Source organism: Pecten maximus, chromosome 18 (genome assembly GCF_902652985.1).
Source record: "Pecten maximus chromosome 18, xPecMax1.1, whole genome shotgun sequence".
Lineage (NCBI taxonomy): Eukaryota > Metazoa > Mollusca > Bivalvia > Pectinida > Pectinidae > Pecten > Pecten maximus.
In genome coordinates, this window is record NC_047032.1 from 14,701,581 (window position 1) to 14,720,945 (window position 19,365).

Sequence of the window (19,365 nt, forward strand, 5' to 3'; positions counted from 1 at the left end):
TCTGGTAATAACCCCTTGTCTGTTAATATTCACATGATGTCAATTAAGTCAAAGTCTGGTAATAAGTCCATGACTGGAAATAAGCCTATGCATGGTAATATGCCGATTTTTGTCCGAAAGTCCAAATCTAATAAGAAGTCTATATGCCTGGTAGTAAGACCATACCAGTTCATTGTCAATAATAAAGAACTATGTCAGTTACATAATTATAAATATATATTTTAACACTGTCTTTGATCAATAACTAAATTACAATCGACAATCTAACTTTTATATCATAAATTCTGACCCTATATATGGAGACCTCTGCCATTTTAAGCTGAGAGTATTTCAGTATAGACAGCCAGTGTGTTTTGACAAAATGTCAAAGATATGTCACCTCTGTTATACAGATGACACCCAGTTATCTCCCTTCACACCAGCTCCTTTCAAAATGTCAGATTTTTCCTCCAGATTAGATCAAGCAAAAAACCCTATGCGAAGTTGATAAACTATGGGAAAATGGGGCTATAACAGGTTAGAGGTGAATTATTAAAAATAAACACATTTGTTTCAAAAATTCTGAGAATAAACCCTAAGTAACTGTACCAAATGTGATGTCTAAAATTCCATTTTTTGATAAGCACATGCACGACTACCGGTTTTGCATGAAATAAAACAAAAGTATGTTGCATTAAGGAAGAAAAAATATAAAAAATATAATATATCTATGGTCTGTAGATTAAAGTAGTTCAGTCTGGCTAATTGGCATTATATAATCCTTTTATCACATGGCACATACACTTATAAGTGTATAAATGTCAAAAAGTCAACATTCATTTTAAGATAAAAATTGAACGGATTTTTATTTTCTGATTCTAATATGTCCACAAAGATAAATCTGTTTTAATATTTTCAAACAAACATTTACATGTCAAACATCAAACAGCCGCCTGATCAGAAACACTCAGAAAAAAATCCAAATATTCTTGTAAAAATAATTTGAACAATTAAAATTACACGTTGAAAAAAGATCTCATATTTTATCAAATTAAACAATCAAAACTTTCATTATACAGTAAAACTCGGATAAGTCGAAGTCGACGGGACCAAGCAAAATATTCGACTTATCCGATGGTTCGACTTATCCGTGTTTGTATACGGAGACAAAACACCCGACTATCATCGGTTTTATGCAGAACAAGTGCTTGCATGATAACATAGTCGAAAATAAGCAATACATAATAACAAAGAAATTAATTAATTGTACATGATAACAATTATTCCTTTATCTAATAAACAATATTGTGCACAGTTACAGATAAAAACAAAGTTCATGCGTAAAATAGTCTTTGACATAGACACACGATTTACACACGGGAGTCGCAAATGACAGCATAATATTCTATGAAAACGTTACATATATATTATAAGAATATAAATGTATATATTGTACTCATATTATTTATCTTTAAATCCGTTTATATTGTTCTCCAATTTAACAATATTAAACAATAAACAGTCCGGGAAAATTGATCGACCGTACGCGTGCTGATTTTGTATCAAAGGTGAAGGCCGCGGTCAGTGTTTTATCGGCTGCATAATCATGCATTACCACAATCTTTTGAACAGAGTAAAAACATCCCGCATATCATTGTTACTATTGCATCGTCGTATTCAGAATTTAGGCATATATAGATAAATCAATGACAGACAGGTATTTTTTTTTGCATTTTTCGATGGAAGATATGTAATTTATCGTTTACTTTTTCCTTATTTTTTTCGGCGGCCTTGTGCATCAAAACAGTAAACAGAACACATATTGGTTTGTAGACTAAAACGTGCACATTTTATTCTTAGTGATGTATACCTGAACGTTTTACTTCACCTGAGCACCTGTATAAACAATGGGATGATGCGTAACCGACAGCCGGAAACTAATAATAGGCTCTGTTTACACCGTTACGGGTGATCGGTCACACTCGGTCAATCAGACGAGGCCAGCAAATTTTACCTGAGACAGCATGACGCCTCGATGTTCGACACAAAAATGGAAATTTTGGTATATAGTTTAGAAGGGTGGGACCACAAAATATATTCAACACAACCGCAGTATTCGATTCAACAGTGTTCGAGTCATACGTGCTTAATTTACTAAGATAAAGAAGGGAAAAAATCGGGACCGAACGAAACGTTCGACTCATCCGATGTATTCGATTCAACTGTGTTCGACACAAGTGAGTTTTACTGTACATGGTAAATTTTTTTTTTTTTAATTTTCCGACTGATCCAGTCAGATTAATTGTATTTCAACTTAATATCATTTCCAGTTCAAACAGAGTTTAAAATTCATAATGACTATTTTAGGACTGGGATTGTGATCCTACAGGGGTAATTCGTGTTTGGTCAATATTTGTATGACGAGATAACATGTCAATTTGACAGATAGTACCAACATGTTTTCACAAGCAGGGTCAGTCTAATGTTTGTCAAGTCATTAAAACTGACCAGTAGCACCAAACATCAAAGTGATTGAGATCAACTAGGCTGCATAAACATTGACATTCCTCTCCCACAGTGCCAAAAAGGGGGGAATAACTCCTCTATATACCGACTAATTCAGATAGCCTTGTATACGTCCCGTCCAGTTGTCATCAAGACGTCACCCTTATTCATCAATAAAATATAAATCTTTGTCAAAATTGTGAGCCAATAGATTATATAAATTGCATATTTCCCCTGTATTCAAGGAATGGCATACAACTCCTGGTAAAAATCATTGAAAGTGCCCTCGGACCATATCTTATGAACTGCGTGATCTTGCATGTATATCATAACGTTTCATGAAAATTGAGAAGGAGAGTAAAGGATGAAATATTGACAAACATGTTAAATGATTATAAGTAAAAACACAATTACTGGTACCTTTATTGTGTATTTCTAAATTTCAGTAAATTTGTTATATATTCATTACCAATAATCTGATGATCAACTTGGACTGGTTTAGCGGATTTTGTTTGGTAGTTGTTTTTTAGGTTTTTGTTTGAACAGGAAAATCACCAGGTGTTACACTGAAATAAACGATCACACATGCAGGTTGTCAACCCATTAAATGAAACATATACTATTGTCAAATCCTCTCCGACCTTATGCAGCTTACCAATCAAAACTTTAACAGCAACTTTTAAAAATAAAATCTATATGAAAGCAAAACACCTGATTGCAGTGTGCTGTATTAAATCTATCATCTACCAAAATTTTTTAAAATTTTAAATTTTTTTTTTGTTTTATTTCTCATTAGGCGACCTAGCTGCACTCAAATAGCAATATCTCCAACAAATGAAAGTTACACAGAAGATTTTTCTCCAAGACTGACAGAGTTATCTTTCTTGGTGTGTATCGATATCTCCACTACAAAAAATCCTCATGATACAAGACAGTACCATTTCTTTTTCTCTTGAGGTCTGAGTAATTTTTCAAACAGAGTAATTTATCAAATTCTGCATAAAAAAAAGAATTCTTGGACTAAGGCATCATAAATTCTGACACCAAATCAAAATTTTTCTCCAAACAGTGAACAAACTTATCTTCCTTGTTGAGTCGTCATGACCCCCAAGGCGTTCATCAGTGTTTACATGTAAAGTAATTTTATATAGTTTTTCTGCAAATTACTTACCTTTGTATTTGTTACCTGGGAATTGCTCACCTTATAGCTGAAAGTCACTTACCTGTAAATGTCACCCATTCAGGAGTACAACACAATCAGAGGTGTCTATTGTAACCATTACCCAGAGTCATCACTACATATATATAATTTAATTATCACTCTTCAATTTTCTTAAAGCAACGACTGAAATACAATTATGACACACAGTCAAACCTGTCCATAAATGCCAATGACCTTTTCAGACTGATTTTTTTATACAGATGACCTTTATGACAGGTTTGACTGTATTTCTTCAGAAATAACATATATATATATATAATTTACTTATCACTCTTCAATTTTCTTAAACCAACGACTGAAATACAATTATGACACACAGTCAAACCTGTCCATAAATGCCAATGACCTTTTCAGACTGATTTTTTTATACAGATGACCTTTATGACAGGTTTGACTGTATTTCTTCAGAAATAACATATATATATATATAATTTACTTATCACTCTTCAATTTTCTTAAACCAACGACTGAAATACAATTATGACATACAGTCAAATTGTCTCATACATGTCATACCTCCCGGTGTGAGACAAAATCTCCCTTATTTTCAAGTCATTTATTTCCTCCCGGGAGGAGAGCCTGAATTCCCGTATTTTGTTATTCCCTCCAGTATTTTGGCCGACGCCATTTTTGTTTACAATTTGGTAGATTTTTCCACAAGATTTGGCTAAATTTAGCAATCACATGATTCATCTGTTCACATGATCACTCAGTCAAAATGGCGCCTATTGGACCCGCCTCCACAAGAAGCTCTGTAAAGAAATTATCAACAGATATAAAAATTGGTGTACTTACTGTGTATATGGAAAAACAATGGCTCCACAGGAAGATGTTCTGTAAACCACAAAAAACGTGGAGTTGGAAATAAAGGTCCAACATCTGATGGCCAAAAGGGGCCATTTCCATCCCTAACAACACCAAATTTGTCTACATAGGTCCCATTTCCTTCTACAGAAATTTTTGTCCCATCTGGAAACTTGCCCGCCCTAAGTGCTGCAAGATATCCTTCCTTCGTGTAGAACTGTCTATGAATTTGCCGTAACGTTGGGTATTTTTCTAAACTCTGGCGGTTTAAATCCTTGATTCCTTCAGAAAGGTTTTCTAAGCCGAACACACCAGGAAATTCATCCTGATTCGACTTGGACAACTCATCACGGAACATGAAATCTATGTTTGGGTTTTGCTGAATGTAATTCATTCTGACAAGTCTCTGCATCTGACGCTGAGCCTGAATGGCACGCCAGTTTTGACTGTTTAAGTAGTCACGATTATCAAAATTAAATATAATTCGTGACCCAAAGCCATCTGTCCGTGATCCGGATCCTGGGTGTGTATGCTTCTGTTTTTCAGCACGCTCAAGCGGTGGAGTTTCGAGAGCCTCTCGGACTCTCTGGTTCAGCTCATCCTCCATCTGCAAACGGATCGTCTCCTTCCATGACGCTTCGTCAGAGCCTGTCAACAGGAAAGCAGCATAAAGAATCAAATAAGGGGAGATAATTCAAGTATATTCTTAAGGAAGTATTGGTAAAAGAGTCAAACAAGGGGAGACAAATCTGGCTTGTTTTTTTTCCAATGAAATCAAGGTAAAGACTTTTACAAGTGGAGTTAACTTTTGCATACTTTTCAATGAAACTAAGGGAAAAAAACGAACAAGGGGAAGACAACTCTAGTGTTTTTCAGCATTCAGTTTGGTATGTGCTGGAATGTGGATATAGTGGTTCCTAATGGAAAATATGTTGGAAATTAAGAGGCTGGTGGGAGGGTTGGAAGGAGATGGGGGGGTAGGGAATGGTAATTGGTTAAAATACAGGTTTTGGCTTGGGGTCAATAATTAAACCAGAAGTAATAAATACCGTGTCAAAAAGATCCTGTGTTTGGATTTGGATTTTGGGGAATTTCAATTTACTGATTTAGGGTTGAGAAATTCATCACTTTTTTTTACACATCTTTTCTACATCTTTTGATTGTGTTGCACTATCTTGTAGATTGTATATATAGGTACAGACATTGGTCAGACTTAGGATTGCATGATGTCAGTTTTTAATGCTCAAAACAATCATTTAACTTAATCCTGAGTTTTTAATTTTGTCGGATTGCATGATGGTCAGTTATTCAAAACAATCATTTAACATGATAATGTTTTCTGTTGGAGAAAATGCAGAAGATATATGTATTATTAAGATTGTACATCATTATTATATTTTATTTAAGATGGATGATATTTTCAGAAATGAACCTGCTGACCCCTTGATACCAACACTGAAAGGAAATTGTATATATCTGACCAAAAACCCCATCTAGACAACTTTTTCCCAAAACTCCACCTAGGACAACTTTGTCCCAAAACTCCACCAGGACAACTTTGTCCCAAAACTCCACCTAGGACAACTTTGTCCCAAAACTCCACCAGGACAACTTTGTCTCAAAACTCCACCTAGGACAACTTTGTCTCAAAACTCCGACAAGGACAACTTTGTCCCAAAACTCCACCTAGGACAACTTTGTCTCAAAACTCCACCTAGGACAACTTTGTCTCAAAACTCCACCTAGGACAACTTTGTCTCAAAACTCCACCTAGGACAACTTTGTCTCAAAACTCCGACAAGGACAACTTTCCCTTATGAATTTGCAGCATGATCACAGCATAGATGCAGTATGAATGCAGCATGGAATTGCAGCATGAATGAAGCATGACTGCAGCATGGTGCCTAATTTACCTCACTATATATTCTTACTAGTTAAAGCATGATTGCAGCATGTTTCAATTATGCAAATTATGCTGGGATCATGCTGCATTTATGCTTTAAGGAAGCATGGCCGCAGCATGATCCCAGCATGGTCTGTGAAGCATGATCCCAGCATGGTCTGCAGCATGGTCTGCAGCATGATCCCAGCATGGTCTGCAGCATGATCCCAGCATGGTTTGCAGCATGAAGCCAGCATGGTCTGCAGCATGATCCCAGCATGGTCTGCAGCATGATCCCAGCATGTTTCAATTATGCAAATTATGCTGGGATCATGCTTCAATCATGCTTCATGGCAGCATGGTTTACAAAATCAATTAAAATCATGCAATAAAAACTTGAAGAATACTTTTGTATTACATTTTATTTGGTAATTAACATGTTATAAAACTTTTCATACAGGCTGTTTTTTCTAGTTCAAACATTTAAAACTTATCAATGAAATGAGAATGTGACAAAACAAATTTTAATTCTAATTTACCCATGGTACTTATTTTATTTGCCTCTTATATTCTTTTTCTCAAAACTTCCATCACATACACAACACAGCTATCTTTTTCTAGTACAATTTTCAGATACAACTAATATCAATTCATCCTAGCTAGAAGTGGTTTGTTTCAACAAAAATAGTCAGCAAGATATACAAGTTCAATGTCAGTACATACTACAGTATGTATTTATAATTCTGTTTTTTTTTTTCTAAAATAGTAGGAAAATAGTACAAAATAATATTTTCCAGCAGAGTTAAAGTAGGATATGTATACATTTTGTCACCGACGCACAAGACTGATTTCAGACAGTATATGTAGTTTCCTCGAAGTAGCCCAGATGTACTGGAAACTGTTTTCATGTGTGTCCATGAACTTAAAATAAACAAAAACAAGCAACAGTCGAAGACTTCTATCGAATTTAACATTATTTCTAATAAACTGTGAAAAGATTATCATAATTTTGGAATCAATTCTAAATACTGACTAAATGAAATATATTAATGTTGATTGACAATTTGAACAATGGTGTGTTGTTTGATGTAGCACGTACTGTAGTGATATATCTCTGTCACTGTCCCCGGGGATTTCAATACAACCAAGCTTGAGACGACTATATTATATTTTTTGCTAGTACAACAAATAACTAACAAGGATTTTTAGATTATATACATGATTTTTTTTTATATATATATTAATGTTTACATTTTTATTATGAAAGGAAATGTTGTATACCTCGACAGATAACATATCTCGAATAATCTTAATTAATGTGAAACATAAACTTCTTAATTTCTCTTCATTCCTTTCTGCTTTGTGTTAAGTCAATGCCATCAATTTGGACCACAATGCATGCGGTGTTCCTCATTCCAGAATGTACTGCATGCAGACTCAGTCTCTGTTGGAAGAAAGAAAGACTTTTAGAATATTCTTTTATTTCAAAATTAGAATAATTGTCAAGTTTTTGAAGATAATGTATGTATTACACTTATGTACTTTTCATGATCACTTTGCTATCATTTTCATTATGTTGCTTTGGAAGCCTTTTTATCAAGAAAATTTAAGCCAGCCACACAAAGCTACAAAATAAAACTTGCCAGGATGACTTAATTATTAATTAAATCAAGCTACTCCCGAATTCTCCATCAGTTCATATCAATGTGAAACTGCAATATACTATACATAAAACAATGTTACTTACTTATAATTCATCTTAATTCACCTATTTCATTTAATCGTTTCAATTTGATGCAATAATCTGCAAACATCGATCCTCAAAAGAATGTGGAGGTAAAGATCTTTCACGAAAGGTTTCATTATCCAAAACACAAATTTTCCTCACCATTGTTTGTGAATACGTATGTACGTCATAATCATAACAAGGGTTGTGTGAGTGGGGAAAAATGCAATTAAAGTCGGGCCGAAGATCGTTAGGCCCTAATAATAAATAAATAAAATTGAAAACTTACGATTGTAACACATGGATCGGTACTGCGTTTCCTTCGGCCGTGTAATCTGTGATAAATTAATCATCAAAACCCTGAAAAATAAATAATTAGGTATTATTGATATGAATAGATCTATATCAAATTCATCGTCGTATAATGTGAAACGATGTCAGAACGTGAAGAAGATTATATAATTAAAACTTACCCTGTCTCGTAACGATGTTTGTCGGTAAAAATATGCATCGGTCGTCAAAAACAACGAGAAAGCTGATATTCATTCGTCGGTAACTTGAAGTAAGTCGATCTTCTTCAGTAAGACGGGAAACAAACTTCGTTTTTAGGCTATCGTCGTGTTTGTTTATACTTTTCTTCTGGAAATAAACATCCGGTGAATTCAAACATGGCTATCAGACTTCCCGCTAAACTCGTGTGTGTTGCATCATGGGATAAATATTTTACTGCCAGAGATTAACACGATTCATTTTTACTTGTGCGTGTTTTTTATTCTAAATCATAAACTTCTATTGTATGATACTTTTAAGATAAATATTACAGTATTTAATACTTGCATCGTGCACATTTAGATCGCACGAGCTCGAGGAGCACTCTCGTCACATCTCGGGAGCAAGGTAAACAAACGAGGTCATAGGTGAACCGAACGATAAACATGTAATCTGACCAGAGGTTTTGGCCTCGTCTGTCATACGCCTATTGTTTAATATGGATGTATTTTCAGACGAGGAACCGACCAATGCACGTTTTCTTTTTATGTTCACGATTTCAAATAATTCAGATTAAAGTACGGGAATATCGTCTGTTGTTAGTAAACTCATGTCGAGGTCGAGATCATCACAGCGCTTAACTTCAATATACGTTTTACAAGGAAGCGTCCGAGTGACAACATAAGTTCGACACATGTTTATTGGAGTTTATAGCGATGAATGTTGTGTCAAACACGACGTGATTTCGTATGCTATTATCAGATGTAATCTTAACACCGCATATATCCAGAAAGTATGCGATACAAAGACAAAGAGCAGGTGATTTTAATCTTATTTGATTGAATTAAAAGCGTTATTCCAAGCACATGTGTAACTGTTGGTAGAGTGACCCCGATTTTGTTTTGGCGAACATGTTACATATATGGCTACCTGGTAGTAAGCTGGTGCATGGTAAATGGCAACGTCTTGGTTTATGTCAGTGTTTGGATAAAGTGACTAATTCTATCTCCGATAAAAAGTGTATAATCGAAGCAAAAGTCAATATACTGGTTCTTCAAAAAACGATCTAAACTCTGAAAATTTGAATGAAATTTTTATAGGGATGAGTTTTAAGTCGTCACACGAATGTACTAACTTGCAACATTCATCAATGTTTAAGTTAATTCCTTCTGAGGTAGAACTACAAGTGAAAGCTGACAAAATATCACATTTAAAAGCTGTGAACCGTTATACTAACAAAGAACATAGTTATAAACGAAATACTTAATTAAAATAATTGTTATTGAATTTTAAATAAATATGTGTGGTACTGATCAAGTATAAAAAGGAAATTCTGCAACACAAACATGTTTTTAAAAATTATTTTGTTATCACCATTGATACCTGGAAATTTTCTATATTTTATTTAAAATTAAAAAAAAGATACTAAAATATCTAATACCAACTTTTGTTAATTTTCTGTATCTTATTTTATTAATTAATAATTGTTTAGGTTAATCTTGGTACCTGGGAAATTTGGTCCTAGATTTTGGATCCTCGCTTGGACCTTCATTTCACCCACAGAAATTTTGTGATGTCCGAACAAAGGAATGCCCTTTTAAGCTAATACAGAATGGCCAAGCATATACACATTTCAACTTAAACAATTTATGTTAATACATGAAAGAATGGTGCAGTTCATTAAATTAACTAAGTTAATACAGCATAATTGCAGCATGGTACAGTTTGTATCTAAAATGGCAAAGTTAATACAGCATGGTTGCAGCATGGTACAGATCCTATCTAAAATGCCAAAGTTATTGCAGCATGGTTGCAGCATGATGCATTTCATATGATAAATTTACTAAGTCCACACAGCATGATTGCAGCATGATATAATTCGATATCCAAACTGGCAAAGTTATTGCAGCATGGTTGCAGCATGGTACATATCCTGTCTAAAATGACAAAGTTATTGCAGCATGGTTGCAGCATGATATGATTTGATATCCAAACTGGCAAAGTTATTGCAGCATGGTTGCAGCATGATACAGTGCATATGATAAATTAACTAAGTCGACAAAGCATGATTGCAGCATGATAGAGTTCAGATATTCAATTACCTCAATTTTTAAAGCATGGTTGCAGTACATGCTGTACAGAAGCATGGTACCATGCTGCTATGCAGCACATGCTGCAATCATGCTGTGAAACTAGCAGCATGATGCCAGCATAAAAGCAGCATGATTGCAGCATATGCTGCATTGCAGTCCATGCTGCAAATTGATAAGGGTTGTCCCAAAACTCCACCTAGGACAACTTTGTCCCAAAACTCCACCTAGGACAACTTTGTCTCAAAACTCCACCTAGGACAACTTTGTCTCAAAACTCCACCTAGGACAACTTTGTCTCAAAACTCCACCTAGGACAACTTTGTCTCAAAACTCCACCAGGACAACTTTGTCCCAAAACTCCACCTAGGACAACTTTGTCCCAAAACTCCACCAGGACAACTTTGTCCCAAAACTCCACCTAGGACAACTTTGTCTCAAAACTCCACCTAGGACAACTTTGTCCCAAAACTCCACCTAGGACAACTTTGTCCCAAAACTCCACCTAGGACAACTTTGTCCCAAAACTCCACCTAGGACAACTTTGTCTCAAAACTCCACCTAGGAGAGCTTGATAACAAAACAAAACCTATATGACATCACACTTCATAAGAACTTAAAATTATAATGCCAAAAATATTTGATCATACATATGACAAATTCTTAAATAGAATTAATAATCATTAGTTAAATATCCTGGTCCAATATCAAACTTAATTGGACTAATTACATTGAACGTAAATATTACCCAATCTTAAAACAAATTACCACACAAACTTGACAAATCCTACCTTTTCTGCGTTTACAGAGACGATCTTTTCTTTGCTTCCTTTTTGCATGAATTTCAAACATTATGAATCCTATGTTGGTCCTTAATTATTAAATGAAACAATTTTCAACATTGTCATAATTATTTTCATGGCATGAAGCATAGAGAGAGACCACATACAAGGATTTGTTCATAAACATATTAAATTTTTCACAGATTTAAAACTATACCTAAGTAAAATGGACACCCCCTATTATTTATGAATGGGTTAAGTCCACCTTTGATCCTGGTCAGTTCATAATAACGTTTAGGTGTGGCAAGGTCAAAGCTCCATGGTGCAGTCTGTAAACCAAGAGCCGAATGGTTTAACAATCCCAGGCTAAGATCCTTACAAATGTCATTCAAAAACATTAAATCTCATGCTGAACAGAAGCGGATTTAATCAGATCTGTTCAGATTATAAGTTAGAAACACTTGTACCACATTCCTTCTATCAAGAACAATGTCACTAATGGTCAACATGTTTGTTTATTCAATGAGAAATGATAGGCTACATGTGGACAATTGATAAACTTTTACAAACTCCTGATCAAGGTCATCTTGAACACAATATACATGTATGAAAAGTGGGTAAATTTTACGTAGGTAATATTTTTCGCTCGACCCTAAGTCGAACATTGTTCACAGATATTTAATTCCATGCTATTACGTACCACATCTCGTCAACATGCTGCAGTAAATATCTGTATAAAGTGCACATACATAAATAGGGATTTATTTTCACACTATATTTAATTTCCAAAATGAAACATTTCCTCTGCAAATATTACCAACTGTATATATATACCATAATTATATATTTAAGGTATGCTAAATTCTAGTCGCTAATTAAGGTCCAAATTTGGATACTGTTACATTTAGTAGGATGCTGAACTGCTAAAGTCTGATATTTAAAACTTTCTTCATGCAGTGCTTTTATAGTTGGGATAGTGCTGCTGGGCGCTTCGGCAGTATGCTTCAGTGAGGTAGCACTATAAATCGGCAAAAGTTCCGGCCTATCACAAGGAGACTTAACACAGACATATGGCAGCCTCCCAAAACACACATACGCATTCACCACACGCATGCATGTCGCACGCACGGGAGGCCGTCCTTAAATGACCTTAGCTGTTAATAGGACGTTAAACAAAATAAACCAAACCAAAGTTGGGATAACTGTCAACCTTTTCTCCCAGAAAATTTACACTTAAATTCAAAATTCAAATTTTCCCTATTTGAAAGCTCAGCAATCTATTGTAATTTGTAGGAGACTAGCTGCAGCTGATATTGACTTAACTAGAAAGAATTTCTCTTTAGCTAAATAATAAAAAAAAATGTATAATAAAATGAAAATAAAAATGTTTTGATTTCAGTTTATTTAATGAACTGTAACATCTAATGATTGTCTAAATATTGTCAATCTTCGATACAAAAAGTATAAATAATAGAAGTAATGTGTAAGAAGATAAAGCAAAGTCATTGCAGTAATTACACAAGTTCTATATAAAAAGACTGACACTCTGGATTATATTAAATCATATTAGACAGCTGGGTGTTTTTCAAAATCATTAAAGACAACGGAGTTACTTCCCCTACACCATTCACTTTCTACACTGTACCTGTATATATCATAGTGTCAATGCTATCATAACATGTAAATTGTCTATGATATCTTATATAATATTTTTCTGCAATTAAGCCCATAATTAAGCTATTCAATTTTGCAGAATTATCAATTTTAAAATGTAAACTAAATGTACTAAATTCACAAATAAGTCCTACCCAAATTTACAATGGGGAAGGGATTAATTAGAAAATATAACTTTACTTCTTGCAGGGTTAATACGGATTATGTCCAACCAAATTCAAGGCCATTTCAAGGCTTTGTCAATGTCTTAATTAAATATCCAAGGCCCATTTTACCCATCATCTAAGTCAGCTTGAGAGGAAACAAGAGAACAAAAAAGCAACTTATAATTATAATTATTATCCACTTGATCAAAATACAACTTGACATGGTAATTATCAACATCTGTAGGGGAGGCGGCATAGACAAAGTTTAATCCAAATGATCAGTGGCCATGGATTCATATATATCATACTTCAATAAGTCGAAAAGATATGAAATGTTTTATATGGATGGCAGTGTATACTTCTCAAGTAGAGGTTTAATCGGCAATCTGTGGTATTTTAGGTACTTGAGAGAAATCATTACACGTTACGTAACAGACAAAACATCACAGCGTTACTATATAGTAATATGTGTCACAATGACAAACCATTAAATGTTTTAAATCACAATGAAATGTTATATAGTACCTTAAACCTGGGGAACCATATTGTGGACCACTGAAACAAGCTTGTAGGTTAATTACTATAATACCGTACACGGTTCATATACAGTTCACAATGTAACAAGCCGCACTGTCAATACAATAGAATCAGCTGGTATCACAATAATGCCAGAAATGAATGAATACCTCAAACACAGGCGTTTTATTCAAATTGGAATGATAATTCATGTTAAACACCTGTACATCCAGTGGATCTGGCAGAGTATCATCGTTATATCCCTCTCCGTGAATTAACGGACAAAAATTTGATGCTCCGTCGAGCAACTGTGAATATAATTGGCATATTAAGCAACATTTTTTATCTTAAAATAGTTTTTTTAATAACCCAGTGCTACGTACCCTTCATAAAACCACAAGAGCGTGGGGTATACAAGTCCTTAAGTCAATGAAAAGAATTACCTTGCAATATGCCTATATCTGGTAATAAGCCCTCCCATTTCTATTGCAGTTCAATATAGAAATTCTATTACCGTATTTATCCTGTAGAAAGCCTTGAGGGACCAAAATATAAAATTTGATTCAAAGGCGGGGTTGAGGCTTATTGAAGGACAACAAAATATTTGTAAGCATTACATGTATATATTTGCCATCAAAATTGTATAATAACACTGATACAATCACAGTGACCTATTTATTTTATAAGACGCATCCTCTTCTTGTGATGAAACAATCATACTGACAAATCATGAAGGGTCTACAGTATTCAGGTATAATATCCTCTGATGTTTTTTGCCTTAAAGAGGTCAGAATATAGGTCACAGTGACCTTCTTCTGTTATGTACTGGCTCATTATCTTTCGAGATTCTACATGAAATAGCATGGCAAATATGACTGGGAAATGAAATCAGGGACAATTGTACACACATGCATGAACAGACACGAAGAATATTTCTCCTAAGCAAGAATACAAAAACAATTTTGTCACATTCATTTCTTACCTGTCAATCAGCATATTGGTAGGTGATTTTTTATGCAATAAATCATTACCTTACAATTTCAGACATACTAAAAACAGAAATAAAACTTAACGGATATCATATGGGCATCCAAATTGTCAGTAACTTGTCGTAAGTATATATATAACTGATATGATTTTGAAGCATGTAAAATAAGTTAATTTAAAAGCCTCTAGGGGTAACAGCTATTGAGATACCAGTAATTTATTGCTACTAGCTATTTTTATTGGTAAAGAAAAAAAATATTTCTACGTAAAAAATGTTACAAATGGATTTTGCACACAACTGTATTTTAAAAACATTGTAAGAGCTATAATTGAAACAGAATCCTTCTCACACCAGCAAATAAAAACTAAAATGTTCTTGCCTTTATGAGTAGACATTTAAGATCACATCATCGCGTGAAATTAGAAAGAAATCACCTGAGAATGTCTCAATAACAATCGTCCATAGAATTGAAAACTGAGAAAGTTATAAAGAATTGGATTTAATTGATCAAATACTGAACTTGGAGAACTTAAACGATACAAAGAAATATCCAAAAATGCTTTATTGTAAATGCGTCATTTTCAATATATGCAGTTGAAATTATGTTAAAAATTGAAAGAAGAAAAAAAAGACATCTTCATATTAAAATCAATATATTTTAAAAGTCCTTTGATATTTTCTCCGGTACCTCAGGTAGTCTTTTTGCCAGCATAAGCCAGTCAAAGGACAGGAGTACTGTAGGACACTGAGATGGCATATTAATCCACAGATATGTTGTGTGGACTTATTACTGGACATCAGCTTAACACTGAGAAAGTAGCAACATGGTAACAGACATTCAATAGTATTTAAATCGCTGCTGCATTTGGATCACTTTTTTTACTTTGGAATTTGTTTTTCTATTTTTTTATTTTTTTTTCAACTCGTTTCTTTGAGATTTTATAAATGCAGTTTGTTTTTATGAAATCATATATTGTATTGTCTTGTAGAAATCATATATTGTATTGTCTTGTTGAAATCATATATTGTATTGTCTTGTAGAAAAGTCACTTAACTTACCTCACTTTAGATTTGCCAATATCATTTTGGGTCTTTTGTCCGAGGTATATCAATGAAAAAAAAATCCATCCAGATTTCACATGTAAACTCACATGGTTTTATTAAATGTGCCTTTTTTATGTTTTTGACAGCATGTACACAGTATGCTTAACAGGTCAAACACAGTAATATATCTCAGAATCTTATACAACAAAATCAGTTCAATATGACAGCTGTTTTTAACAATTAAAAAAATGGGCACTCGATCAGCAGGTGACTGCCATGTCAAAAGTATTTAAGAGGCCAAAAAAACAACACTTTTTTGGCCCCTCTTCCTTAACATCCCTACAATACAATTTCTAAAAAAGAAGTTTAAAATGTGTTTTTCAAGATGGCGGCCAAGGCATCCATCTTGGATTTGGGACCGACATGAATAATAACTACACTTCGTCATGAGAGCTGAATCACACAGGTAGAGATTGAGAGGAAGTTTGAAATGTGAAAAGTTTACGCATGGCAGATGTTGGACTTCGATTGAGGATACACAATGACTACAAGTATATGTAAAAAATGCACAGAATAAAATACCCCGGTAAAGGATTTATGACGGTATCCAGTGACGAGTAATTGATACTTTTGTTTAACAAAACCCTGTTCACACAATGAACCTTGTTGTCATACACACAGATCATTACATAGAGTCAAAACTAACAAATGGTTAATCAGACAAAAATCAACTGACTTAAATCTTTGACAAGAGTACTTTTAGCGGGTAATCAAAGCTTTAAATCAATATTACACTATCCACGTATGTCTCTTTGTATATCAATCAGAAGCCAGTTTAATATCACAATGAAATTGTTTTAAATCTGTTTTGAGGTTAACTTCGCACCAAGTACATTTAGACAAAAAAAAAACACGGATAATTAAATACCCCAACACCTGATCGTAATCGTATAGACAAGAACAATGCAAGGAAGTTGTCCATTGACTGAATATTTCAGAAATCAGTGTCATCAAGATGTTTGATAAGTAGTTAATTTTGTTGTTCAGTATCATCCAGACACTTATTATTAATAAACATTCTAATTTTAATGTCATCCTCAAGATCAGTTTGTTTGTTTGCTAGTTTTATTGCCATTTGAACAGCGAGGGTTATTTTGAGGAAGGGTCTCCCCTAAATGTTGTTCTATCGGATAGCAATAAATATCCTCATTACCCAAATCATATTAGTTCTTACCATAATCATACTTGCCCTAACCAAAATTATTCAGATCTACTAAAACTAAAGCTCCGATCTTTTAAAAACCGAAATGAAATCCCAAATTAACAAGTTGACATCCAAGTTTTTCAACTTAATACAACTTCTTAACCTCAAATTGCATACGAATACAAAGTGAGGAAAATCAGGCTGAAGGTAACATCAAGGGACATATATATACCCTTATCATCCAAAACATAGTATTGTTTTTAGTCGACTTATATGTTCGTTATTGCGAGTCATTGATTGAATTAATGATATCCTTATTTTATGTTTTATAACTCTGAGGAGACACACACATGTTCAAAGAACATTTAATCATATGTACTTACAACTGTCTAACGGCTCTCGGTACCACGCTATTAACAGTACCACTGTCTAACGGCCCTCGGTATAACAGTACCACTGTCTAACGGCCCTCGGTATAACAGTACCACTGTCTAACGGCCCTCGGTATAACAGTACCACTATCTAACGGCCCTCGGTATAACAGTACCGCTGTCTAACGGCCCTCGGTATAACAGTACCACTGTCTAACGGCTCTCGGTATAACAGTACCACTGTCTAACGGCCCTCGGTATAACAGTACCACTGTCTAACGGCCCTCGGTATAACAGTACCACTGTCTAACGGCCCTCGGTATAACAGTACCACTGTCTAACGGCCCTCGGTACCACGTTATTATCTCACAAATCAACATTTATACGTACCATCAATGATTCTAACAGTACCACTGTCTAACGGCCCTCGGTACCATGCTATTATCTCACGACTCAACATTTATACGTACCATCAATGATTCTAACAGTACCACTGTCTAACGGCCCTCGGTACCACGCTATTATCTCACGACTCAACATTTATACGTACCATCAATGATTCTAACAGTACCACTGTCTAACGGCCCTCGGTACCACGCTATTATCTCACGACTCAACATTTATACGTACCATCAATGATTCTAACAGTACCACTGTCTAACGGCCCTCGGTACCACGCTATTATCTCACGACTCAACATTTGTACGTACCATCAATGATTCTAACAGTACCACTGTCTAACGGCCCTCGGTATAACAGTACCACTGTCTAATGGCTCTCGGTATAACAGTACCACTGTCTAACGGCCCTCGGTATAACAGTACCACTGTCTAACGGCCCTCGGTATAACAGTACCACTGTCTAACGGCCCTCGGTACCACGCTATTATCTCACGACTCAACATTTGTACGTACCATCAATGATTCTAACAGTACCACTGTCTAACGGCCCTCGGTATAACAGTACCACTGTCTAATGGCCCTCGGTATAACAGTACCACTGTCTAACGGCCCTCGGTACCATGATATTATATCACGACTCAACATTTGTACGTACCATCAATGATCTCGGTATAACAGTACCACTGTCTAAAGGCCCTCGGTATAACAGTACCACTGTCTAACAGCTCTCGGTATAACAGTACCACTGTCTAACGGCCCTCGGTATAACAGTACCACTGTCTAACGGCCCTCGGTATAACAGTACCACTGTCTAACGGCCCTCGGTATAACAGTACCACTGTCTAACGGCTCTCGGTATAACAGTACCACTGTCTAACGGCCCTCGGTATAACAGTACCACTGTCTAACGGCTCTCGGTATAACAGTACCACTGTCTAACGGCTCTCGGTATAACAGTACCACTGTCTAATGGCTCTCGGTATAACAGTACCACTGTCTAACGGCCCTCGGTATAACAGTACCACTGTCTAATGGCCCTCGGTATAACAGTACCACTGTCTAATGGCCCTCGGTATAACAGTACCACTGTCTAACGGCCCTCGGTATAACAGTACCACTGTCTAACGGCCCTCGGTATAACAGTACCACTGTCTAACGGCCCTCGGTATAACAGTACCACTGTCTAACGGCTCTTGGTACCATGATATTATATCACGACTCTTACCGGTACATAATAACTTATTTATATTTTAAATATATTTGATTATTAGAGTTCCACTGTCTATCGGCCCTCAGGGCTAAGATTTTATCTAACGACACAAATGACAATAGCTTTGTTTAAACTCAGTAGTAATCAATTTTCATACACAACTAAAACCAAATCAGACAAAACAAGAGTACTGCTGTGTTAACGAAATTGATTGTATGAGGCAAAAGTGACTTGTTTGTTTGCTGGGTTTATCGTCCCATGAACGGCCAGGGTCATTTTTAGGTGGGGTCTCCTTGTAGTAGTTGGTGACTACCTCACTGAAAGACATAGGG

General features: G+C 35.1%; 1 protein-coding gene and 1 long non-coding RNA gene across 31 annotated transcripts in view; both read right to left on the minus strand.

Moving 5' to 3' along the window:
* The window catches only part of LOC117316684 (cytosolic carboxypeptidase 3-like), a 186,846-nt gene that overhangs the window by 100,323 nt on the left and 67,158 nt on the right, over positions 1-19,365 (minus strand). For 29 of the 30 annotated variants that reach the window (XM_033871403.1, XM_033871393.1, XM_033871419.1 and 26 more), the window contains exon 5: positions 4,502-5,158. In XM_033871403.1, coding sequence (XP_033727294.1) covers positions 4,502-5,158 — 657 coding nt within the window. Of the gene's footprint in view, positions 1-4,501; positions 5,159-11,488; positions 11,638-19,365 lie in introns of those variants that run through there. The other variant, XM_033871408.1, reaches the window with a different exon arrangement.
* On the minus strand, positions 7,149-8,913 carry LOC117316688. The gene is made up of 3 exons (XR_004529972.1): positions 8,592-8,913; positions 8,408-8,478; positions 7,149-7,836 (listed from the first exon to the last, which is right to left on the minus strand). It is a non-coding gene; the product is annotated as an uncharacterized LOC117316688 (long non-coding RNA).